The 26,067-nt window shown below is 41.6% G+C and overlaps 1 protein-coding gene across 1 annotated transcript in view; it reads left to right on the top strand.

Moving 5' to 3' along the window:
- Positions 1-9,065: 9,065 nt before the first annotated feature.
- The window catches only part of nrxn3a (neurexin 3a), a 205,153-nt gene continuing 188,151 nt past the window's right edge, over positions 9,066-26,067 (top strand). Inside the window, 2 exon segments of the mRNA XM_085390811.1 lie at positions 9,066-9,481; positions 20,609-21,721. Coding sequence (XP_085246937.1) covers positions 21,037-21,721 — 685 coding nt within the window. The 5' untranslated portion in view covers positions 9,066-9,481; positions 20,609-21,036.

The following is a 26,067-nucleotide window of genomic DNA, read 5'->3' as shown; positions in this document are numbered from 1 at the left end:
GGAGGTAATTCTGAAGGGAAATGAGCTCACGAATACCACCTGGCAGTGTTCTGCCCACTGGACTAGATCTGGGGCACCCTTTCAGGTAAAATCAGTCAAGGGGCTGGTTAGGTCCTGGCCTGGCTTTTTATAGCAGATAACCTTAAAAATATTCTGCCGTAGATCAAAAACTGAAGAAAACCATGTTGAAGTGAAGCAGAGCAAAGTTACAGAGGTTTGATTACAGACACAACTACGAGTTTTGTAATTTGGCAGAATTTAAAAAGTTTACATTTCTTCGGTATTGAACAGCAGACATTAGGCTTCCTTGTTGGAGGTCATTCTCTATTCTATTGTTTATGCACATATGTTTTCAAAGTACTTATACCACATTTAAAAGTAAGATTGTGTTGGCTTTTTATTATTAGAGTTACAGTCATACATATTTTCAGAAGCTTGTATTTAATCTGTATAAGAAACAGTCATATTAAGCAGCTTGCAAATTACACATTTATTGAGAAAATTACATATTTTTATTGTAAGATCATGAGGGAGGAAACTATATGGTTCTCCAAAAGAGAAAAATAAAGAAAAACTCCATATTATGGAGTTGACAAGGTGCTGACGGTGGTGACACACTAGTAGAAAACAAGATATTATTTCTTTCAAAATGACCATTAAACCTTAACAACCTTTGTAATATCACAAGACGCATCATAACAATTCTGTTTTTGCACATGTCAAGTTCTACATCTTAATAGTTCACCAGCAAGTAGCTGCCTACTGCTCCTTGATTCCTAAAGTTCTCTGTGGTTGTGTGTTTAGACGCTGCTGGACTTTCTCTCCTTTTGTTTCTGTGCTTGTTTCCAAAACCTTTCAGATCACTGATGTTCTTTGTTTTTCCCTCTTTCACTCTATTTCTCCATCTTTCCCTTTATGAGAAACTCTTTCTTCAACTCAGGCTGGATGTTAATTGTTTCTCTCCTTCTTTTTTGATACTCCCTGTTCCTTCTCTTTCGTTCCTCTACTGACAGGTTCCCCTTTGCTATTCTAGCCTGAAATGTACCATTTTGTAATTACTATAATTTTTCTGAACCTTATGCTTTTTCACAGATTAAGGATGAATATTCACAACACAATTATGCTTTAAGGCAGCGGTCCCCAATCTTTTTTGCGCCACGGACCGGTGTATGCCCGACAATATTTTCACGGACCGGCCTTTAAGGTGTCGCGGATAAATACAACAAAATAAAACCAGTACTGGTACCGAAAAAAAGAAGATTTATTCATAACACACGTGAAAAGACCCAGGAAAACAGAGTCAACGATAAAAACGATAACAAAATAACGCTGAAAACCGATAAAAACCCTGAAAACCATACATTTCACACCTGAGCCTCAACTCTCGCGGCCCGGTACCAAATGACCGCTGCGGTTGGGGACCGCTGCATTAAGCAATAGAAATGCTATCCGGCCATTAAGTCTGATGTCATTAGCCGTTTCCAGGTCCAAACTCCGCTGCAGATCCCAAAGTCAAAGGAACTCTGCAGCATCACCGAGAGTTACAAACTGTCTAAATTCTTTCATCTTTAATAAAATGATCAGTGTGGCTGCTCTACCAGGGGTAACATCCAGGCATCCATGAAAACAGAATATATGAAATTTAACAGAGTTAGAAGTTAGATTGCTTGTTTCCACCTGAACACCAGCTCTGTTATCACTTCCAACATAAATGGAGACAGAAAACTAAACAGCAGTGACGTTTGTCAGGTTACTGAAGCTAGCTGGTATATAATGATGTGCTACGTGATCGCTAGCGACACAGCTGTGTTAGCATAATATAAACACAGTGAAGCTGGAGGATGAACGCTTTTTTCCACTTGATAAAAGTTAACGTGAAGGTTCGCAATGGTTAGGCTGACAGTGATCACTGACTGTTTTTAGGGGCTTGTTCAGATGTAATAGAACAAGATAAAAAGCATTAAAACATTTTAACAGCACAACAGCCTTAATAAACACAGAGTAGTTTGGGCCCAGAAGCAGGATTCATACATCATCAATTAAAGAACAGCTCTCGGGCACAGCTAGCTCAGCAGATGCCACATGATCGGAAGGTTGGGTGTTCAAATCCAACGAACAGAGGCGATCCTGGATTGGTAGCTGCCCACTGCATCACTGAGCGAATGGGTTAAATGCAGAGGACTAAGCATGTTCCTACAGGATTAATAATGTATACATAAACAATGAGATTCAATATAAGGCAAATTTGATTATATTTGACACATCTGTGAAGCAGAAATATCAGTAAAATACACAGGAAGTAATATGACTGAAATATTAGTAAAAAATAACTTAATATAAATGGTGAATAGCACACTTTTGTGGCATTTGTCAACACCATTAGAAAAAGGGTCAACACCGTCAGACAAAAATCCTGATGGTGTTGACACAATACCCGACTTTCTCTCATAACACATGTTTTTCTGACAGAAGCCATCTTGTTTTTCATCACTTACTTATGGCCTCTACAATCTACCTAAATTAAGCTCTTTTTACAAGAAAAAATAATTAAATCCTGGATTACATCAACTGTGGTGTTGACGCACTATGGTTGTGACACAGAGCTTTATCAGAAAGGTGTGCAATAAATGAAATAAAAATAAAAACATTATCACAGCAGTGACCTCATGGCATGTGTATCAAACAGGAAGTGGTAAAGGGGTCCTCAGAGTGTAAGCTGCCCACAATAATTCCTGATTTTTTTGTACTTTTAAAAATATCTGACGGTGTTCACAAAAACTCTGGACACGATTTTAATCACTTAAAAAATATTTAAAAATAAATTTTCAATTGCATATTTTGATATAAAGTATTAACTTAAATACTTAATGAACAGAGCCATGATGTTTAATTTAACATTACTTTTAATTTTTTTTCTGTATTTTAATATTATCACACCTGCTTCTGGACAATGGATTTTTAAGGTACTGGTAATGTATTGTACCACTTAAAATAAATATATATGTATAAAAAATGCTAAATCATACTTTTGTTGTATAAACATTGCCTTGGTTTGTCTTTTAGGCAGTTGGGTAACACTTGTATGCATATTTTTAACCACAAAATTGGGTTTTATCTGCCGGACATGTTTTGTCCCTTATCTCGAGAATCACTGAATAAACAGATTTTTTTGATGTTAAACTGATAACCAAAAACTGACAATGTTTTTTAAACCCTACCATGGTTTTTTGTGTCTGTAATCAAACCATGGCAAATTGGTCCTGGGTCCTGGGTGAGGGACCAGACAAAGAGCAAATCAAACAGACAAAAAGCGATTCAGAAAGCCCCTATGAGAAGACCATCAAAGGAACAGTTCACCCTTCCCGGGATAGGGTTACTGGGGCCTGCCCTGGAGCCAGGGGAGGGTGCCTGAGAGTGAGTGTCTGGCACAACCCGAAAAAGGGACATCTTCCTGCAGGTCCACCAACCGCAGGAGGCACCGTAGGGGTCGGGTGCATTGTCATCACCAGTGTGTGAATGTGTGTGTGAATGGGTGGATGACTGGATATGTAAAGCGCTTTGGGGTCCTTATGGACTAGTAAAGCGCTATATAAATACAGGCCATTTACCATTTACCATTGTGTGCCGGGCGGTGGCCAGGAGCGGAGGTCCTGGTGGACTGATCCCCAGCTACCAAGACTGGCAATTGGGACATGAAATGTCACCTCTCTGGTGGGGAAGGAGCCTGAGTTAGTGCGTGAGGTTGAGAGGTACCGGCTAGATATAGTTGGGCTCATCTTGATGCACGACTTGGGCTCTGGAACCAGTCTCCTGGAGAGGGACTGGAATCTGTCTCAGTCTGGAGTTGCTCCTGGTGAGAGGTGGTGGGCTGGGGTGGGTATCCTGGTATCCCCTCGGCTTTCTGCCTGTATGTTGGGGTTTCTCCCAGTGGATGAGAGGGTTTCTTCCCTTCGCCTCCGGCTCGGGGAACGGGTCCTGACCGTCGTTTGTGCGTATGCGCTGTGTGGTGGTTCAGAGTACCCAGCCTTCTTGGAGTCCCTAGGTGGGGTACTGGAGGGTGCTCCGCCTGGGGACCCTGTTGTCCTACTGGGAGACTTCAATGCTCACGTGGGTAACGACAGCGAGACCTGGAGGGGCGTGATTGGGAGGAACGGCCTCCCTGATCTGAACCCCAGCGGTGTTTCGTTATTGGACTTCTATGTAAACCACAGTTTGTACATAACGAACACCGTGTTCAAACATGAGAGTGTCCACAAGTCCATGGGGCACCAGGACGCTCTAGGCCGCAGGTTGATGACTGATTTTGTAATCGTATCACCAGACCTTTGGCCATATATTCTGGTGAAGGGAGCCACCAAGCTGAAGAAGGAGTCCTATCGGCCTTGGTTAGCCTGTGGGACTCCGGGGGCAGCTGATAGGTACCGACAGGCCAAGCGGAACGTGGCTAGGGCAGTGGCTTAAGCAAAAACTCGGGTGTGGGAGGAGTTCGGAGGGGCCATCAAAAAAGACTTTCGGACTGCCTCGAAGAGATTCTGGCAAACCGTCAGGGGTCTCAGGAGGGGAAAGCGGTGCTCTACCTGCACTGTGTATAGTGCGGGTGGAATGCTGCTGACTTCAACTGAGAAAATTGTCAGCATGTGTCCACTGGCACCAGGGTGCTGGAGAGGACAGTCCGTCCGTTAGTCGGACCTCAGATACAGGAGGAACAATGCGGTTTTCGTGCTGGTCGTGGAACACTGGATCAGCTCTTTATCCTCTCAAGGATACTTGAGGGCGCATGTTTGTCCAACCAGTCTACATGTGTTTTGTGGACTTGGAGAAGGCATTTGACCGTGTCCCTTGGGGGGTCCTGTGGGGAGTTCTCTGGGAGTATGCGGTGTCTGGCCCATTGCTATGGGCCATTCGATCCCTATACAACCGTTGCAAGAGATTGGCCCACCTAGCTGGCAATAAGTCGGATTCGTTCCTGGTGGGTGATGGGCTCAGTCAGGGCTGCCCTAAAAAACTGAGCCATGAACTCAGGGCGTGGGATAAGGATCGAACTGTGACTCCTCGTTCACTTTGTGGTAGTCGACACAGAACCACATAGACCCATGCTTCTTTACCACACGAACTATGGGGCTACACCAAGCGCTGTGCGACTCTTCTACTAGACCCATTTTCAGCATTTCAGCCAATTCTCTCTGAGCAGTTTGTATCTTATGCTCAGCTAACCTGTAGGGCCATGAACCCAGCATCACACCACCCAGTGTGCTCTATGAGATTGGTATGGCTGGGCAGGGGGGGAGAACACATCTGAAAACTGCTGTTGCAATGCAGCAGCATCTGCTCTTTAGGCCTGTGTGATGGTCATCACAATGGAGGGAGGTGGGAATTGCCGATTGCACCTCCAGCACCAACTCATGTCTTTCATTAAACATGCTCACCAGAAAAACGGTTTCAGCCTCTTCCCATGCTTTAAGGAGGTTGAGGTTATATACCTGTGTGGGTCCTCCCCTGTCCGACTGTACCACTTCATAGTCTACGTCCCCCACTCGCAGTGTGACCACGAAGGGACACTCGAACAAGTGAGTAACACAAGCACACTATCTCCCAGTGAAAACTGCCTAACCCCTCTGTTGTACAGGCACTGCTGACGTTCCTGGGCCTGGAACAAATTTTCTCGTGACAATCTCCCCAAAGTGTGCAGCTTTGCCCTCAGGCCCAGAACATATTGACTCTCATTTTTAGCTGGGCTTGAACATGGCCTGGAGCACCTCCCACACTGTAAACAACAGAGGGTCTAACTAGTGATCACAATTGCGTTCAGCTGGTGCCCACCAAAGCCTGGCGTATACCTCCATTGCACCTTAGTGGAATGCTGTACATCCCTTCTGGATTGGGGGAGGGTGACCTGAGACACCTGAGACACTCCTGTCCACTAAGGTGCAATGGAGGTATACGCCAGGCTTTGGTGGGCACCAGCTGAACGCAACGTTACAGTATAATGTACCTTGATGGGACGTTTGTTGTGATTGGGCACTATGGAAATAAGAATAAATTAAATAAGAATTAAACTGAAATGTTTAAGAAGTCAGCAGTAAATGATAAGTATCTGACTTGTTTGTTGATATATTTACCAATTAAGGGTACAAAATGATCAAGATCATTTTACATTTTTGAGCAAATTATATTAAATGTATAATTGATCTAAAATGTCAAAGAACATTTTTAAACTGTGCTCATCAGCCACTTGGGTTTTGTGACAAGTGTGTGAGACGTTCCAGGAAAGCCCCTGAAATGCAAATAAATGGCAGCTAAAAACTTCATGTGTGTCCCTGAAGTTTGTAGCTGTCATTTACTTGTCTGGACTAACAAGTGCAGCAGGAAAAAGGTGCTTGTTCCTGACCTGTTATAGAATATTTATAAATGTGGAGTAAATCACTTACAAAGCGTTCTTGATTCCATAATGTAAAGAGTAAATCATTCATTCCATACAAACATGTAACTCTAGCATTCATTGATGTTCTTCCCCCGTTACAGGTCACTAAACTGAAATTGTGTTACATTCTTTACTCTTGTTTTTATGTGGAATGAACTCAAATAAACCTTTTGGTTAATCACTTGGGACAGCTAGGAAAGAATTTGTATGACATTTAGCTGTTTTTATGAACAGTAATAACACTATGGAATCACATTGTGGTCGTAAATATTTTGCACTTCAGACTGCAGGATTTTCTTCCTTTCAGCTGATTGGTTAATGTCATGTCAATCACAAATTTAACAATCCAATCAGAGAACAGATGGGTTTGGCTGCCGGAGGACACTTTGCTGAGCATCAGGTCCTGGAAGGTTTTGGAGATGGAGGAGCGACAGCACTTCTGCGGCGCAGTGTGACTCACAGCACTGGTCCTGGGTCAGCCCTGACTTTGTGTTAAAGTAATACTAAAGTAATAATGGTATTTCTGATCACTGGTATACCACAACTAAGGCGACCTGACTATATTTCCTAATGAAGCAATAAAGTTTGGCACGAAGGTGACAGACTCACTGAGAAACGGCCTCAATAGAAAGGTGGCTTACATTCTTAAGGCAAGGAAACCGGCTGAAGTGGTGCTCATGATCTTATTAAAATTGATGGAACTTTGAAAGCAAAAAAATACTGTCAGATTTTGATCAACCATATAAAACCATCTGAAAACATCTTTCCACATGGCACCGACTTTTCACTATGACAAGAATCCCAAAGAAACTGCCAATGTGTTAAAACCATAACAGGAAAAATCCACAATGGAAAACTATCGGTCGTGGATTGGCCTGTCCAGAGCCTCAACATAACTGAAGCTCTGTGGGTTCATTGTGACAGACAATAGAACAAAAGCCTGTCAACACAGTGAAACACTATCCCAGCTTACAAAGGGCAAGTCTGGTATACCCAGAAGAGTTCTCCAGTCTGTCACAGTTTACAACCAGTCACATTAAATTCATTTAGGTTAATTTAGTTAATGTTTCAAAATATATTGTGAAATATTATGAAATTATATTTGATTAATTTTAAAAGTGCAGAGCCAAACAAATGATTTAATATGATTTTGAAAAGTTTGATTGCGTGTTTTTTATCCCTCAGTTTTCATAGAATTAGCATTGTTTGTTTTTGTATTGAAAAATAAAAGGAACAAGATTGTCGGCAAATGACAAGAAATTTCAATACTTAAATGTGTTTGAGCAGATTTAGCTTTAAAGGTGTTTACAGATAGTTTGCAAATGTAAAACTTGCTTCAAGGACTTTGAAGAAAACATGTTTAATGTAAGGAAAGAAAATAGTGGAGATAAAATCACTTGTTTTGTTGACGTCTTCATCGAGGTTGTAATCAGATAGTGACATCATTCTACTTCTTCTTTGCAACCACAAGAGGTCACTTGCTCAAAAAACTGTAGTCCTGCTGTTTTCAGAGCTTGAAAAAACTGCTTTCAGGAAAGCTGTGGACGGCCCATTCAGCTCCATTTCACTGTGTTGCAGAAAGAAAAGGGAAGACCTTCAGTAGAGTTAAAAAGAACATCTGGGAACCTTTGTAGGACACAGTGTGATGAACTGAAATGTGGAACATCTAATACAAGAGCTTTGATGTCATTTAGTGTGAATGAAAAACAATAAGGTAAGCAGCATATGTTTCCCTGAGTAACTTTATCCAGGTGGAAAGCAGGTGCTTGACTGTGTGTGTGTGTGTGTGTGTGTGTGTGTGTGTGTGTGTGTGTGTGTGTGTGTGTGTGTGTGTGTGTGTGTGTGTGTGTGTGTGTGTGTGTGTGTGTGTGTGGAGGCGGTTACACAGGGAGATTGTCCATGTCATGCCTACCTCTGTTTATTCAAATCTATTCATCTAACAATAAGGCTTTTGCGGGCAGGTCTTCCCACAGTTGAAATGATTAGAACTTGCTGTTCAACTCATTTTTGGATGGTTTGCTTTTTATTTCTGATAATGTCAAAGTCATTTTATCCTTGTAGTAAGATGAAGAAAGTAAATTATAAACAGTGGGTCTGTTTGCTGCACTGACAGTGTTGGATGTCCTTCATGAGTCTTAACAGGAACACACATTTTGTTAAACGTGTGTTTTCTCTCACCAAATATATGTACTACCCAATAATCTGAAGCATGTTATTATACAGGTGATGAATTAATTTCCCTCAGTGAGCACTGCAAAAGATAATAAAGGTGAAACATTTTATGAGGTGTCTGCGGGCATTTCAGCACCTTGGATAGCAGCACTGTTAGCCTGCTGCTGACAGGCTCCTCCTCTAATAAAGCTTCTCTTTAGTGAAGATCTTCTTATCTCAGCTACAGAGAAAGGCCACAATAAAGGGAGTTATTAAAAAAAGGTAATTTAAAGAAAACTTTTTTGTCACATATTCTTCAATTATGGTTAAAACAAAAACAATGTAATGCATAACCAGTCAGGTTATCAGTAATATCGATTACACTGTAAACACAGCACAAATCAATGGCTGAGTGCAGCTACACCTTACATCATGCTCTTCTCCACATGTGAAGCCCGAAAGATCTGGTATGCTGCTGACCCACGGTGATAAAGTGAAGCACCACACCTCCTGACAAAGCCTATTACCAGCCTAAAGCGCAAAAGACCATATTTAGAGGTGTGTGAGTGCGAAAGAGCGGGCCGTTATTAACCAGTATGCCTTTAAATGGCGTGTACTGGTGCTGAGGAGAGGGCGGACCTGGGTGGCGCGCGCGTGTGCGCCTTTCGCCTGCAGCCGCTGCAAGTGGCACCGAGCTAACAGCGGCTTTTGTGCCCATGATGCACCGTGGTCGTCGCACCTGTAAGGAAGGATAAAGCTGTCACTGTACCGTCTCTACATCAGCACCACCGGCGCCGGAAACACTGCTGCTTAAAAAAAAAAACACAAGTCTGGACTAGAAGAGGAAAAAAGATCTCTGTGGAGTTGGATTTTAGCAGTTGGATACTCTTGGCTGTCTGTTTAACTAAGGTCAGTAACGTCGTCTGTGTAGTCTAGTCTGTCCATATCATTTATCCACGTATGACTTGAACTGAGACAGGAGCATGTTCCAGGGAAAATATGGGGAAGAGGCGGATCGAGTTTCCACTCCTGACGGACAGGTACCACGGGACTAGCCACTTTTACGGGAGTTTCCCCTTCACTCACAATTTTTACGCACCGAAACGGCGAATGTGCCGAGTCTCCTTGAAGGAAAAGTCGCGTCTGAGGGGCTGAAAATGAGAATTTCTGCCATGTTGTCTTCTAAATTGGTCTGATGGAACAGACGCACAGTGACTGGCGGGTGTAGAATTACACCCCCCTCCGCTCTCTCGGTGTTTACAACAGAAATGCTCAATTTTCGTTTCATTATATTTCACACATACACAAATAAACATGCTCGTGTTGAATATGAAAAACGGGGCTTTGAGGGAAACCTGCAGAACTCGTTTTTAAAATGATGAATAATAGATGAGGTGAACGCCAGGTGTCCAGTGTCCGCGCATTGTTCTTGTCTGCAGCTTTTATGCTGGAATGTCAAACACACTGCGACGCCCTTTAGGCCCCACAAACCCAGCCTACAATCTTTACATTTAGCTTCATGTCATTTCGTGTCATTTGAGCAGTTTGATTCATGACCTTCCGGAGATGGACAGCGCGCGGCGGCAGGCTGCACGCTTCCTCGCCATGAAATAACCACCACATTCCTCAATCACCCCCCATTTTTCTGATTTTTTTTAAGCTAAGCGCAACTCAACGGAATTCTTTAAAAGCCTTCACATTACTCTATCAAGATCAATAATAGCCGGTTCAGTTTTAGCATTTGCTTGGAAAACGAACGTGCTCCGCTGAAATGGAGCATAGCGATTATATGTGAGGAAAATTTCATTTCCGTAAAAGGAGTTTTTGGATTTTGGTTTTCCCCCTGTGGATCAAATGGCGTCCGCAGTAACAGCAGGGAGGTTTGCTGACTGCTCCTCTCAGCAAACTGCCTTTCATGGCGCACAATAAGCTTACAACTTTTTTTCATCTGCATCACTCCACATTTGCTGAAGGGGCCTGTTTTAACTGGGCCCGATTATAAGATCAACTCGAATTCATTTAACAACAACAACAAAATAAATAAATAAATAAATAAAATGTCATTTTAATTGGACAGTGTTTTCCCCCTTTTACACCATTTTTTTTACACTGCGGCAAATGCAGGATGTCTCATTTACATCAAATCTGACTGTTTTCCACAGGACAAAAACAAAAGGCCCCGCGCTTGTATAAGAATCCACCGTCTGCCGCAAAATAACAATCAAGGCCTCGATCTGACGCCGTCTAACATCAGCTCTACTTCGAACCCATGAACAAGAGTGAAAATGAGTTCAGGCGGATGGCAATTAGATATTTTTTTCTTCGCCGCTGCAGTGCATATTTCGATGTGTCGGATTTGTAGAGTTAATAGGATTAGATTTTTTTTGTGTGCTTTTATGCACGGGGAATTCCTAATCTGGATTTTTTAACGCTTCTGTGGATGGGCGTAACCCAAACCTAGAGAATGCGTCTGTTTCCCCTGCAAAGGGCCCAATGATGTCTCATCACCTACACTTTAAATGGCTAATATTCTCCGAGGCTGACAGTTCTAGGAAGAAAAAAAATCTTTCGTTTGATTATTTTTAAATATTTCTCGGCAGGTTGTGTTAAATCTGATTGTAAATGTGTGTTCATTATTAACATGTGATCCAGTGTTGGGTTGATATATACTGAAAAACGCCTCAGAATACGACGCGTGTTTGATGCAGAAATATAAAACACCCCTTTAATTTTCCTTCATCCTAATTTAAGGTTAGGGTGGTGGTGGTAGTGTGGAGGGTGGGGGTGATTCGGGTAATTTGGCTGTCCCTTTTCCCCCGTGGTTGGCAGCCGATTAACTACGCTGACAAATCAAGTGTAAAAAGCCAAGGGCTCTCAAGGTACCACTAATCCCACTGGGCGGGGAGAGTCAAATAATACGCAGCATTCTGGAGAATGCTCTTTTCTTTAGTTTGGTCGTTTTCTGCATTTTTTCGTTGTGAGTGTGTCATAGTTGGGCCATAAAAAATCTCAATTTTGTGAACAACTGATCATTTAAAATTGTATGTGTCAGCCTGAAAATACAAGTTATTTCTGATGAAGGTTTTAGGCTTAATGATGGGCAATTCAATAACCGAGTTTTTGGATAACATGAGAAATATAAGGTGATTAAAATACCTTCAATCAAATGAAAAAAGTCCTCAGCTATTAGGCTGTCTGGTGTTACGTAAACGGGTGGTGGCGGTGTGTGTGTGGCTGAGAGGTGTATATCCGTGCTTTGGCTGTCGCGTACACGTGCAGTCGTTTATTCTTTTTATTCGAACGTGCACACTCGTGATTAGACTTATGGAGTGTATGCTGTACGCGTGCGCTCGCGTGTTGCGTGTACTGCCGTTGGTAAAGTATAGGCGTCTGTGGTGTCGTTGAGCACACATGCACGAGGCTGTGGGAGTTTGTGGGGTGCTGGGTGCTCTCTGACTGGGTGATGTAATGCCGTGAAGGGTGCTGCAGCAGAAATCACGGAGCCCAGGGAAGGCGTGTCCTGCCTGCTGAGAAGCTGGATAACAACACGGTGCCCACGCGCAACCGCTGCCAAATACACCCCCCTCCCGCTCTCTCCCTTCCTTTGCTCCACAAACACACACACACACCGTCCCTCAGCTTAGCTTTCTTTTATGTTGCTGTTATTTAATTTAATGAACTTGTAGTTTATTTAAAAACGAACAATCTGCAGTAATAAAATATGGAAGCTTTTAACAGGTCAGCAAAGAAAATGAGACTGAACGTTGACTCATTTCATGCTGAAGGTTTTAGGGTCAGAATTTAATAATGAATATATTTGGTTTCCACGACGTTTCTCTGTTGATACGTTGAATTGTTTGATAATTGTATGAATAAAAATATAAAACAAAAAACAAACAAAAAACAAACAAACAAACAAACAAACAAACAAAAAAAAAACCAAAACCCAACAATGTTTTCAGTCAAACAAATTACAATTTCCACCTTAAAAAGATGAAATGATTTATTTTAGTCGACTTCTAATAGAGATTCTGCACATTTTGCCAGTACCTTGGTACATATGATGGATTGTTAGGTTGTCGTCATATGAGATTTTCATGGCATGATTTTCATGTCTGTTAGAATTATCAAAAAACATTATTACTGTCTAAAAAAGCTGAACAATGATCATTTGACCATCTCTTAATCTCATCTGTAATTTCATGTTTCATTTCATGCCAAAGGAATAAACACACGAGTACAGAGAAGCAAAGAGACGTTCTATTGAGGAACAAATACACGCTATCTCAGCGGCTTGTCCAGAGGTTTCAGGACATCACAGCACATCGTCACATCCAGTCTGTGTAGAAGAACTGAGCCCAAATGCATCTGCCTAAAATGGTGGATCAGTGCTGCTCTGTGTACCAGGAAAGGTCTGTTACAGACTTGAAGTATGTGTTTGCAGTGTGATGAAGAATAGTGTTAGGGTGTTTTGTGAAATGCATGAGTGGGAATGGATGAGGTGGAACATCCCTCCCTCCTCCATCTCTGTTTCCACTCATCTTTCCTTCTGCTGTCTCTCCTCCTCCTCCTCGCCACTGTCAGCATGCATGTGCTGCTCAAATGATTTTGTACCACTGCAGCAATAAAGCCAGCAAAGAAAATGGCACTTCTTTGAATCCGCTGTGAGATGCAAAATGGCCAGTGTCTCTGTACGTATCTGGAGGCTTTACTCTCAGTGAGATAAGCGCGTCCCAAAAATCTGTAGCCTGAGATATTATCGTTAAGCTATGGAGGACATTTTGTCTCTGCATCTGGACAGCATTACCGCATGCGTGTGTGTTTTTGTGCAACGGGTTACGCTTGTGATCAGGGCACCTGCTGTAAAATTACTGGCAAGTAGCATCAATTTAAACACAAGAGGCCAGCCGATTGGTCGCTTTCATCTGCATTTGCACACACACACACACACACACACACACACACACACACACACACACACACACACACACACACACACACACACACACACACACACACACGCTTCACTCCAGTCCGTGTGGCTCTTAATAGGATTCAGTGTGCTGCTGCCTTTTGTCAGTGAGTGTATGTGGACTCGTCCCTGTGGGGTTCGTCAAAGGAGCCTTTTACCGAGAACAATGATCCATGCCGTTTAGCCTTTTAACCCCCAACACTTCTCACACAGCAACAAAAGACACACACGTGTGCACACGCGTCGTGCAGAGTGTACACATCCTGAAACCAAAACTGCAGACTTGCATCCTCAATTTCTTACTGCCTAATACTGCGATGCCCATGTGGGGCTGATAATGCAAATTACGACTACAACCACAGAACATTTAAAAATCAAGATTTTACTCATTTGAACATTCATAGAAGATTTCAAAGGATTTGAACTATACCTGCAGCCTGTGCTGCTAGCTGGAAGTTCCTGTTTTCAGTAAATCAGCTAAACATTATGTTCTCACCATCCTGCAGGTCTTTTAAAAAATGTAATTAATTTTTTGGGATGCGTATTAAAGTGATGCAAAAATGTTTTGTAGATGATGGCTGCTACTCGAGTAATATAAAATGCACATTCTTAACATCCTTAATATCCGAGTAAATGAAATGATAAAGTTTGCTTCTAAATGCAACATTTAATAATCATCTTTGGCATTAATGAAGAAGAGAAGTGTTTCCAAGAGTGGAGCAGCTGATAATTGAGGGGTTCAGCATAGCACAGTGAGATAGTGCAGGTGTACTAATTGAAAGGCTGGTATTTTAAATCCTGGCTGCCCTAGTCGGCATGCTGAAGTACCCTTGGGCAATTTACTGAACCCTGAACTGATCCCGACGGATTCGTTGGAGTATGAATGCACGCTGTGTGCATTCACTTAGATGTGGAACGTGCTTGTGTGAATGAAACATGTTCTATAAAGTGGTCTGAGTGAAAGGTGCTCTAAAAGAACCAGCCCACTGTAGACATTGTGTGTGCTGATAGAGTCATATGACACAATCATCACACAACACGTAAAAGTCTTACGAGGATCGTTTTGGAGGTTCAGTGATATGATGATGCAAACATCCGTGGCTGTCTCTGTTCTGGTTTCGTTTTGAATTCTGTTATTTCTGCTAAACAGACACTGCAGAGACTCTCTCCGTCAAAAATGGCTTAATTTATGTCAGTAATGCCAGTTTGGCCTTTTTTGGCTGCTTTACTTTACTGGGTTACATCAAGTTGTATTACCATGGTAACCCAAGCAAACAACCAAGTAATGATCAACAACATAAAACAAAATGTTATGTGTGTCCGTGTAAAACAGTATATTAAAATATTTCTTGATTTCACTTCTCAGTTTATACTTGAAAAGTGTCCAGCGATATTAACACGACTGCACTGCATGTTTATACTGGTGTGTTCACAGAGGTGAGCATTCCTGTGCAAATGGTTTGCATAACTCGTACCACTGGGCACATACTGAGGCTGTATGAGTAGTTGACACAGTTTAGCCCAGAAAACAATTTGCAGTGACATCTGGTTAAGACTTCATAATTAATCATGATCCACAGTATAACGAGCCCACATTTCAAAAGAGCTGAAAAATGAGTGGTGAAGATTTTTCACCCAAACAGTTGTCACATGACATCTCGCCAGAGCTCCCACCCCGAGACACAGCAAAGGATTCGGGTGGTGTTTCAATAAACTCACCGAGAGTGTAAATATTCAAAGGGCTGATCTACGGTTTCATTTTTAAAAAGATGATTTATTCTTATTGTAGACCGTGTACAGAAGAAGCTTTGTGAAATACTCTGGTCGGCCGATCTTCATACATTTAATAATAATTATCACATACAACAACAAAATACATCAGTACTGTGTGTACAAATAAAAAACCCACATCATTGCTGTAAGTGTCACTATTACATTTATGTTAGAAGACTGTTTTAGATCAAAGTCATGAAGGTAACATTTTTGTATAATTTTTGTCAGTTTGTGACACCAAATTAAAAGTCTTTAAACGTAAAGTTGTCATGTGAAAATGTATCAAAGTCCTTCATCATGATCAACTATGAAGTTTAACTGATCCTAATGCTGTGCATGAAAAAAAAGAGCTTAATTTTAGTTATGTCTTATTTATAATGGGGTTTTACACACACACACACACACACACACACACACACACACACACACACACACACACACACACACACACACACACACACTGAGAGAGAAAATGCAGCAGTAATAATTCTACGTAGTAATATTGTACACAAATATATATTAGAAACATTGTATGCACGACAGAATATGTATTGGAAACATTGCCAGTTCCAACACTAATATTAATGACTTTTCGGTGCAGGCCTGTAACAATGCCTGCTAAATATTACCCTGATTATTATATAACAGGGAGCAGTGCGCATGAACAGAACAGAAAAAGTCGAACTTCATGTTGATTATTCAAAGATATTGTTTTCAGTTATCACTCAGGAGTGGAGGACGTACTTGTTGCAGTGGAGATATGGATTATTATTATGTTTACATGCCTCCTCCACGCTCAGGTTGGCCTGCGTTCTTTGATTTTATAATTTCGCTGTAATTTATCCGCCCTTACCCGTGTTCACAATTTCATGGCTCCATGTCGGAATATGTCGGGAAACTTTGAATTCTAGAAAGATTTATTTTACTGCGATGGTGAGAAAAACTGGTTGCTGTAGATCACAGTGGGACATGACCTGCTGGTGAATTAAATGTACAGCTGTATACATTTCCTCGTCTGATTCATTATGTGCACAAAAACTACTCAGTAAGGCACCAATTTTTTTTTAAATTTTTTTTTACACATTTTAGTATTTAGTAAATTTTAGGGAAATTTCACTGATCCAAACAGTTAAAGGAACCCTGTTTATTCAGAGTGTAGCATTAAGTCAACTAAACTTCTGTGATCTTGCTCCGATCAGTTACAGCGCATCCAGAAAGTATTCCAAAATGGATTCAATTCATTTTCACCTTAAATTCTACACACAATGACCCATAATTACAAAGTGAAAAATGTTTGAATGAAATTCTTGCAAATGTATTAAAAATTAAAAGGAATAAAAATGTACATAAATATTCAGTCTCTGTCCTGACACTCAGAATTGGAAGTGGAGGATGAAAGTAAGAAGCAGGGTCTTGAAATTGACAAAGGACTCCCAGACCACGAGAAACAAAATTCTCTATCCTACTATTGCTGTTTCCCTACTAGGGTGAAACCTCCTCAAAAAACCCAGGTGAGTAGTAGAAGTTTAGGCCCAGCAGGAACTGTGAGACTAGTCAGGGTCAAGAGAAAGATGAATGCAGGAATTTACAGAGACATCCTTAATGTTAACCACTCTGTTAATGTCCTTAAGATGCAAGACCAGAGCCCAGACTTGAACCTGATTGAACATCTCTGGAGAGATATGAAAATGGCTGTGCACCGATGCTCACCATGCAACCTGGTGGAGCAATCGAGCTTCTGCAAAGATGAGTGGGACAAACTTCCCAAAGACAGGCGTGCCAAGCTTCTAGCATCACACTCATGAAGGCTGGAATTGCTGTCAGAGGTGGTTCAACATAATATTTAGCAAAAGCTGTGAATACTTATGTACGTGTTACATTTTTGTTCTTTATTTTTAATACATTTACAGGAATTTAAGCTGTTTTTTCATCTTCTCATTAAGGGCTATAATGCAAAGAATTATGAGGTGAAAACAAATTGAATCCACTTTGGAATAAGGCTGTGACGGGACAAAATGTGAATACTTTCCAGATGCACTGCAGGTAACAGGTGTTGCTAATCACTTTGAGGTGCCTTGGTGTTAATGAGACAACAGAGGAGCAACTAAGGCTACGTTCACACTGCAGGCAAAGCACATCAAATCCGATTTTTTTGACCCTATGCCACCCATATCCGATCATGGTGTGACAGTGTGAACGGCACAAATCCGATATTTTCAAATCCGATCTGGGTCACTTTCGTATGTGGTCCTGAATCCGATACATATCAGATGTTTTAGAAAGCGACTGCTGTTTGAACGGTCAAGTCGCATTAAATCCGTCTTTTACGTCACTGACACAAGACAGACGCCAATTATCAGCGCCGGGGAAGCGCCCGAGAAGACATCGCGAACGCTTCCTGGCCATCCCGTGTAGATGTTAGTGAAACTGTTGGGAAGACAACGTGAACATTTTATTTGTACTATATAATCTGCAGATTCTGACAGAAATCTGCAACTATCCTTTGAAGCACCGCTACTCTCTAAAACAGCAATAAGGATCATTATTAGGTTATTTACATTATTATGTAAATAACAAAATAACTTAAAGCAAAATTTGGGAAACGTAAAGTCCGAAGTCTTTCTATTAAGGGCCATCAGTCAAACAATATTGTTTGCTTTGGGTCTAAACAGAGCGCGTTGTGTATGACATCTTCTTTTGCGCATGCGGGCCGCATCGAGCGTTCACACTAGAGCACGTTTGCTGTCGCATTTTATTTGTAGTGTGAACAAGCAGACAAAAAAATTGGATTTGATCAAAAAATCGGAATTGAGCATTAAGACCTGCAGTGTCAACGTAGTCAAAGAGACAGCCACAAAACAAGAATGGTTTTACAGGCGGGGGCCTCTTACAACAGGATTAAGATCGGTAGAGCCGTACAAAATGACCTCTGTCAGGCCACAGGTGCGAAGGTCTCGGACCAAACAATCAGAAACAGACTTCATGAGGTTGACCCACCGTCCTCTAGAGGGGCTTGTGATCACTGCCCCACACTGTGGAATACGACTGGGATGTGCCATATATATCAGAATCAGCAGGTCTACCACAGGTTCACCTTAAGCACATGTGACAGACACGGAGAAAGAAGGTTGTGCTGCCTGTAATTTTTTTTAGCATGACCGGTTTGGTGGCCATATGATGGTCTGAGCGATATAACCATAGAGGGACGCTCAGACCTCTTCAGGTTACACAGAGGCACCTGATCGGTATCGGGATGATAGACAGATCGTCAGACTTGACACATTGTCGGGGTTCTTCTTTATGCAGTGGCTGGTCTCATGTGGACTTCCTAGAGGATCAAGGACTCCATTGCCTGACCTGAAGCCAAAAAACATCTCTGGTTCATTATGTTTCGGTCCATCTGGCCCTGCCAGGTTGCATCTCAGACTGTCCAGGAGCTCAGTAAAGCCCTGGTCCAGATCTGGGAGGAGTTCCCCAGGACACCATCCTGCTCAATGTTGTCAGGCATGCATAAAAGCACATGAGGACCATACAAATTACTGGGTACTATTTTGAGTTGCTGCAATGACATTTCAGACTAGCCTCCTGTGTTTCTTTTCCACTTTTACTTTCCATCCCTGCCCTGATGTGGCATCTTTTAGTTGCTACCCAGTCCATATCAGTACAGATAGCCAGTTTTTCCCCAAGTGTTCCTTTATTATTTTTTATTTTTAGCAGTGTGGTGTAGAAAATATAACTCCACCAATTTTGAACACTTCCTCTGCAGCACTGGCTGAAATGAAGCCCCGAACCATAACAGAGCCTCCACCGGGGCTTACACATTGCTGTACACACTTACTTTTGTGCTGCTTTTCTGACAGTTTCACCTACAAATTTCAATACTTGTATTCATCATACTGTAAGTCCAGTTGCCACAGATGTTTGTAGACGAGTGCTTGTGTAATTTGGCATAGATCACTTTTTTTCTTCCTTAAGATCGGCTCCATGACAGCTACGTGAGACCTTTCTAACGGCGCTCCAGTGAACACAAGCCGGATGAACTGAGGGTCCAGGAGCAAGTCTTAGCCTCTGTGTCTTTAAATGTTTCGCTGTTTCTTAAAGACATGGTTTTCAGATATTATCTGCTGTGTGTAGTTTTTTAGGCCTGACACTTCTTCTTTTGTCCTCCAGGTGTCCAGTTTCCTTCAATTCTTAAAGGTCAGATGTGTTCTGAGATATGTCAAGTTATTGGTGCAAAAAGACCATTCGATGCTTATCTTTGTGTTGTGTTTGTTATTTGTTTTTTATAGATTAGACTAAAGACGATGTAGTTTAAAATGAGTTCTTTTCTATGCTGTCCTCTCTTGAGTTTGGTGCTTTTTGATGCTTGAGTGCTTCATAGGTTAGTGTTGGGAAGCTTAACTAAAAACAAAAGCAAACAGCTCTGAAAATGGACCGGATTGAAAATGAGTGAAAAGCAGCTATGATGAAAAACTATTGAACCTCAGGCTCACTGTAAGCTCGTTGTTCTTTGTCCTTGGACGTGAATAAATCAAGAAATAAGTAAAGCAACGAGAGGTGTCTCAAGATGTTTGGATAGTACTGTGGAAGGACTTGACAGTTCATACAGAAAGCATAAATATAATTTTTTGGAATATAAAAGACCGAGTGTACAATTTGTCTGTATTAAAAAATATATAAACTGAGATTTTATTAAATAAAATAGTATTTAGCTAGTGGATCCGTGCCTGCTTGTGTTTTTTCTGTGCTTCTTTTTATTCAGCTGAAAGCTGAAGCTGAAAGCTGTCTCTCCAGGCTGGTCATCAGATAAAGGCAGTGCGCCTGGCTGACTGATAGTCATGCACTGCCATGAGAATAATGAGACTAATTTCCCTAGCAGATGACCGATAACTCCCAACAACCTTTGTGGAGGAGGGAAAAATGCAGTGATTTCACAGGCACTGTTATTCAGGATTGTTTTCTGCAGCGTGCAGGTTAGAAAGAAAAGGTTGAATGTATTTAGTGGACCATTCACAGCTGAGTGTGTAACCTGGTTTTTCCCTCTGATTATCTCTGCACATCTCTGAATATGAAATAAAGATGATGAAATTCTAATAAACAAAACTGCATTTTTTACAACAAGTGTTTTCCTAGCTGCTATGTGCACAGATGCATTTTAGTGCTCCACTTTGTGTCTGTGTCTGCCACTGAAACTGCATCCATGTGAACAGCCTGGAACAGAGCTGCAGTGGTCTAGCATGTGTGCTGCATAGTGGACTCATTGTAACCATGTGCCTTCTGTTTTGTGACAGGGATGTAACTGCAAAAGGCCAGCGGCTCCCCTGCCAGCTCCACATCCCAGCAGACAAAATGAAGGAGGAAATTCCACTCACATGACCTCGCACCACAAGTCTCCATCTTCGTCCGGTCTGAAGAGCAGGGCGACGTCTTAAAGGTCTCCTCCTTCTGTCAGCTTGCTCGGTAACATTTAAAAGGACAACAATCACTGCCCTGCAACACCTGGACAATTTACCTTACGACTGTTAACTACAACGACTGTTCTCCTGCTATTGCCCTTTCCCTCTTTTAAAGACATATTTTTTTATAATAAATGTTTATCCAAATATATCTATATTGAAGATTGAACTGTGGAACCCTGAAACTGAGTCCAGTCCCTGAGATTTGAATCTAACCGAATTCTCGTCAGACATTTTTTTGGATTAAGAAATTACTTACAGCTATGGATCTTGTAGGTTTTTCTATCAGGCTGCATGTGTTCCTCAGCACATGCCTGGGACTGGAGTTTTTAGGTACACCAGGTCAGTGGGCACGCTACCTCCGCTGGGATGCCAGCACCCGCGGTGACCTCAGCTTCCAGTTTAAGACAGAGGCCTCAGACGCACTGTTGCTGTACTTTGACGATGGAGGTTACTGTGACTTTCTACAGCTCTCAGTGGCGGAGGGACTACTGCGGCTGCGCTTCAGCATCGACTGTGCTGAGACCACTGTTGTGTCAGACAGACGGGTAGATGACAGCAGCTGGCACTTTGCCACCCTGAGCAGGTACAACCTGCGCACAGTGCTGGTGCTGGACGGCCAAGCCAAAGCAGGCGAGGTAAAGCCTCAGCGTCAGTTCATGAAAATAGTCAGCGACCTGTTCCTAGGTGGAGTGCCTCAGGATATCCGCAGCGGTGCACTTACACTGCCTACAGTGCGAAACATGCAGCCCTTCAGTGGCACAATCGCAGACCTCAAATACGGCATCTCACAGCCCCTGTTCCTAGGAAGCCTTAACGTGCCGCTGGAGTCGGAAGGATGGTGCACCGTGAACCCGTGTGAGAATGGTGGGATGTGCACAGTGGTGGACGGAGAACCGGTTTGTGACTGCTCCAAAACAGAATACAAGGGCCGCTTCTGCAGCGAAGGTAAAACACCTAGAAATCCTGCTGCTATTGATCCTGAAGGATTTAGACAGGACTAAAACTGCTAAAAAGTTTAAACTTGGCGTGTCAGCCTCTCAGTATCCTGGCGGTTGGTAGCGACGTCTTCCAGGGTATAGTTATGTTCCCCTTTTCTACTGTAATGAGACTTTATTTGAAAGATCTTCTGACATCTTCTGTTTCTGAAACAGCGTTTGTGTTAGCATGTGGCTAATAAGCAGTGTAACCCCGCCTATATTCTTACTCCTACGTGGTTTCGCTCTAAGAGGCAAAGCTGAACTAGCTCAAATAAGAATGGGCTTTAGCTGGGACAGTATATAGCCGACTTTAGTGAAAATAACTTCATAATAAGAATGTTAAAACATTGTCCTTTTGCACATAACTTGGCTTTTTTCCCTCCGCTGTCACAGCAGGAATCTGGGCGAGCGTGTGGATGTGTTTTTGTATGATTACACCATAAAATCAGAATCTAATCCAGCCACAGTTAGTGAAGTCCAGGTTAATGACATCGGCCCTGCAGGCAGTGATAAGGATGTCTTTCCAGAGAACGGGCCCCCCCGAGTCCCTTTTCTTTACCCAATCACACGATGGCAGGTGCTTTATATCACATCCTTTTGTGCTGACAATTTTGCTGGAGCTGTGTTTCAATTGCTTTACAGATGTATGTAGCCAGGGTGAAATTGATTTCTATTTAAAGAAACCTCCTTTACTTATTTCCTCCCTACAGGCCAAATAAAAGGCACGTTGATTGACTTTACATAGAAACTTCTTGTCATTTGATAAATCCTGAGCTCCGAAAATTCGCTTCTTTCTCTGTGAACAGTACCACTGGTACATGAAATAGATCCCAGCACCTCTCCTTTTATGTGCGCTGAAAACTCTTTCCATGAATTTAATTATTCACAATCAATACACATTTGTCCAAACCACCATCCTTCAGCTACTAAGTAGACACAATAATCTGACTCCTTATAAGATAATCAATACCACTTAGATGAAAAAGTCCCTGGACTCTTTTTTTGTTTAATTAATTTAGATCAGATGTCATTTAAATACATTTATTCTTCTCTTTTCCTCCGTGTTTCATAGACTTTGGCGTGCTTCTCTTAACCTTTCACAAATATAGAATTTCCATCCCATTTGGGCTGATGCCACATCCCCAGCACACAGACAAAGGCCAGGGAATCTGGAGTTTAAAGATTAGACTCTTTTAATCTGTCTTCGAGGTAGGAGGAGGTATGAGGGCTTTCCTTTTTCTCTCTGTCTTGGTGGTAGCTCAGCTGCTTTGCCTTTGTACAGCTGATTGAAGGAAGGCATTTAACTCACATGGAGGGAAGAAGTGTTTGTGCATTGATTCGTGTCTTTTGGTTGCTTTTGAGAACTGGAGAAGACTGCCTAACGTTTAACATCATGTGCAGAGTGGAGGACTGTCTGCTTGAGAGGGGAAGCCACACTTTCTGTATACTGACCTGTCTGCTCCCAGAGCCAGTCCAATATATAAGAACATTTTGTTATCCTGCTATCAGACCTGTTATTTGCCTTCATCCTTTACTATTTAGAAGATTTATAACAATTCTAAATGGGACATTTGGGCAGGGATCTTTCAGAATTTAGTTTAGTTTCCATTTAGTTTCTTGTTTTTTGTCTTAAAGCCTGATTCTTTGGGATGCGTTTGCTGACGTTTCCTACAATATGGTTTTTACATGAATAGAATGAAACCTATAAAGACATGTCTGTAGTCTCAGCTCAGGGAAGCATTTGTCCAAGTTTGTTCTGTCTTTAGACTGATGGATTAAAAAAATGATGGTAACTTAAGATAATGAATATGATAAAGGTGACGTCAGAAGATTATATTGCTGTAAGAGAGAGAGCCCACTTTTGAATCTGTTACCATCTAACCATCTGTCAAAACTGGCACAGTTTCAGGAAACAGAAGCAGATCAACACAGGTACAAGTTTCTCTAGTTTTTTTTTACTCAGAATATTTTTATTGAACAATTGTGGATAAAGTTAACAAAACAAGAGAGAAAAAGACGAAGGGAAACATAAAAACAGGCTACACTGAATACAAAAAAGAACTTCTCACGTTGGAACATAAAAAACATACAATTAACAAAGCGTTTCTCTAGTTTTTAAAACACATGAAGGTGGTGTAATAGGTGGTGTAATAGGTGAAGTAGTAGGTGGTGTAATATGTGGTGTTATAGGTGGTGTAATAGGTGGTGTAATAGGTGAAGTAGTAGGTGGTGTAATATGTCGTGTTATAGGTGGTGTAATAGGTGAAGTAGTAGGTGGTGTAATATGTGGTGTTATAGGTGGTGTAATAGGTGGTGTAATAGGTGAAGTAGTAGGTGGTGTAATATGTCGTGTTATAGGTGGTGTAATAGGTGAAGTAGTAGGTGGTGTAATATGTGGTGTTATAGGTGGTGTAATAGGTGGTGTAATAGGTGAAGTAGTAGGTGGTGTAATAGGTGAATTAATAGGTGAAGTAATAGGTGGTGTAATATGTGGTGTAATAGGTGGTATAATAGGTGAAGTAATAGGTGGTGTAATAGGTGGTGTAATAGGTGAAGTAGTAGGTGGTGTAATAGGTGGTGTAATATGTGGTGTAATAGGTGGTATAATAGGTGAAGTAATAGGTGGTGTAATAGGTGGTGTAATAGGTGGTGTTATAGGTGGTGTAATAGGTGGTATAATAGGTGAAGTAATAGGTGGTGTAATAGGTGGTGTTATAGGTGGTGTTATAGGTGGTGTAATATGTGGTGTAATAGGTGGTGTAATAGGTGGTGTAATAGGTGGTATAATAGGTGAAGTAATAGGTGGTGTAATAGGTGGTGTAATAGGTGGTGTTATAGGTGGTGTAATAGGTGGTATAATAGGTGAAGTAATAGGTGGTGTAATAGGTGGTGTTATAGGTGGTGTTATAGGTGGTGTAATATGTGGTGTAATAGGTGGTGTAATAGGTGGTGTAATAGGTGGTATAATAGGTGAAGTAATAGGTGGTGTAATAGGTGGTGTAATAGGTGGTGTAATATGTGGTGTAATAGGTGGTATAATAGGTGAAGTAATAGGTGGTGTAATATGTGGTGTAATAGGTGGTATAATAGGTGAAGTAATAGGTGGTGTAATATGTGGTGTAATAGGTGGTATAATAGGTGAAGTAATAGGTGGTGTAATATGTGGTGTAATAGGTGGTATAATAGGTGAAGTAATAGGTGGTGTAATAGGTGGTGTAATATGTGGTGTAATAGGTGGTGTAATAGGTGGTGTAATAGGTGGTGTAATAGTGGGCAGGCAGGTGGGTTTACTTCTAGATGGGCCCAACATAACTGTTACTCTCTTTGTTAAGCCTGTTATTGTTGCATTATTATACGCAGACCATACTTGTGTATATGAACTGGTTCCTATATTGTGCTTTCCTACTCTGAGCACTCAAAGCTGTCCTCCGCACTCACTCACATTGGTGGCTTGCATCTCCTTTATAAATAAACTGAGGACTTTGCTATTTGGGAGAGTAGAGCTGCTACTCCTCCACATATTCTCTGTATGTATTGAATGTAATATTAACATGCTCAGCACTTTTATGGATTTGTATTCTCAGAAGTATGATGAATGGACTATAGAATAAATCCTTGGGACTAGTAGTCACCCATTATCAGTCATGTGGTGTGTGTACTGGTTAAAGTGGACTGTTTATGTATATCTTTGAGTGCGCAGAGTAGAAAAGCTTTATAAATACAGGTCCATTTACTGTTTACCTCAGCCTTATGTAATATATTCTGATGCAGTGTTTCCGAAATAATGACACCGATGTCTGAACAGCTAATGTGAAGCCAAAAGCTCAGGCTGCTCTGACACATAATGTGCAATGCAAGCAAACAGAAATAATAATAATTAAAAAATGTACGTTAAAAGATTATCATTAATTTAAAGATAAACGACACACACACACACACACACACACACACACACACACACACACACACACACACACACACACACACACACACACACACACACACACACACACACCTAACAACCTTTTATCTATTGACCCTTGTAGTTTGATAGGCTGCTTTCTCCCGACCTTGATTTGGAGCCTCCATGCTGGGACCCATTCCCATTGTTGATTTATGTCTGGCTCTCCCTCCTTTGCCGATCCGCCTGGCTGCCTTCTGCAGAGCAGTGATAGGTGAGGGATGCAGGGGCCTCTTCCAAACCAGAGAGAATTTAGATTAATTTTTGTTAAGGCATAAATGACATGCTTAATGAGGCTGGCTGGTATGGATTGGTCGATTGGCTGCTTTCTGAATACATTATGGAGAGAAACT

The sequence above is a fragment of the Rhamphochromis longiceps genome, linkage group LG19 (assembly GCF_057381845.1).
Source record: "Rhamphochromis longiceps isolate RC_006_pf linkage group LG19, R_longiceps_female_GT1.1, whole genome shotgun sequence".
Taxonomy (NCBI): domain Eukaryota; kingdom Metazoa; phylum Chordata; class Actinopteri; order Cichliformes; family Cichlidae; genus Rhamphochromis; species Rhamphochromis longiceps.
This window is presented reverse-complemented; position numbering and strand designations above follow the sequence as displayed.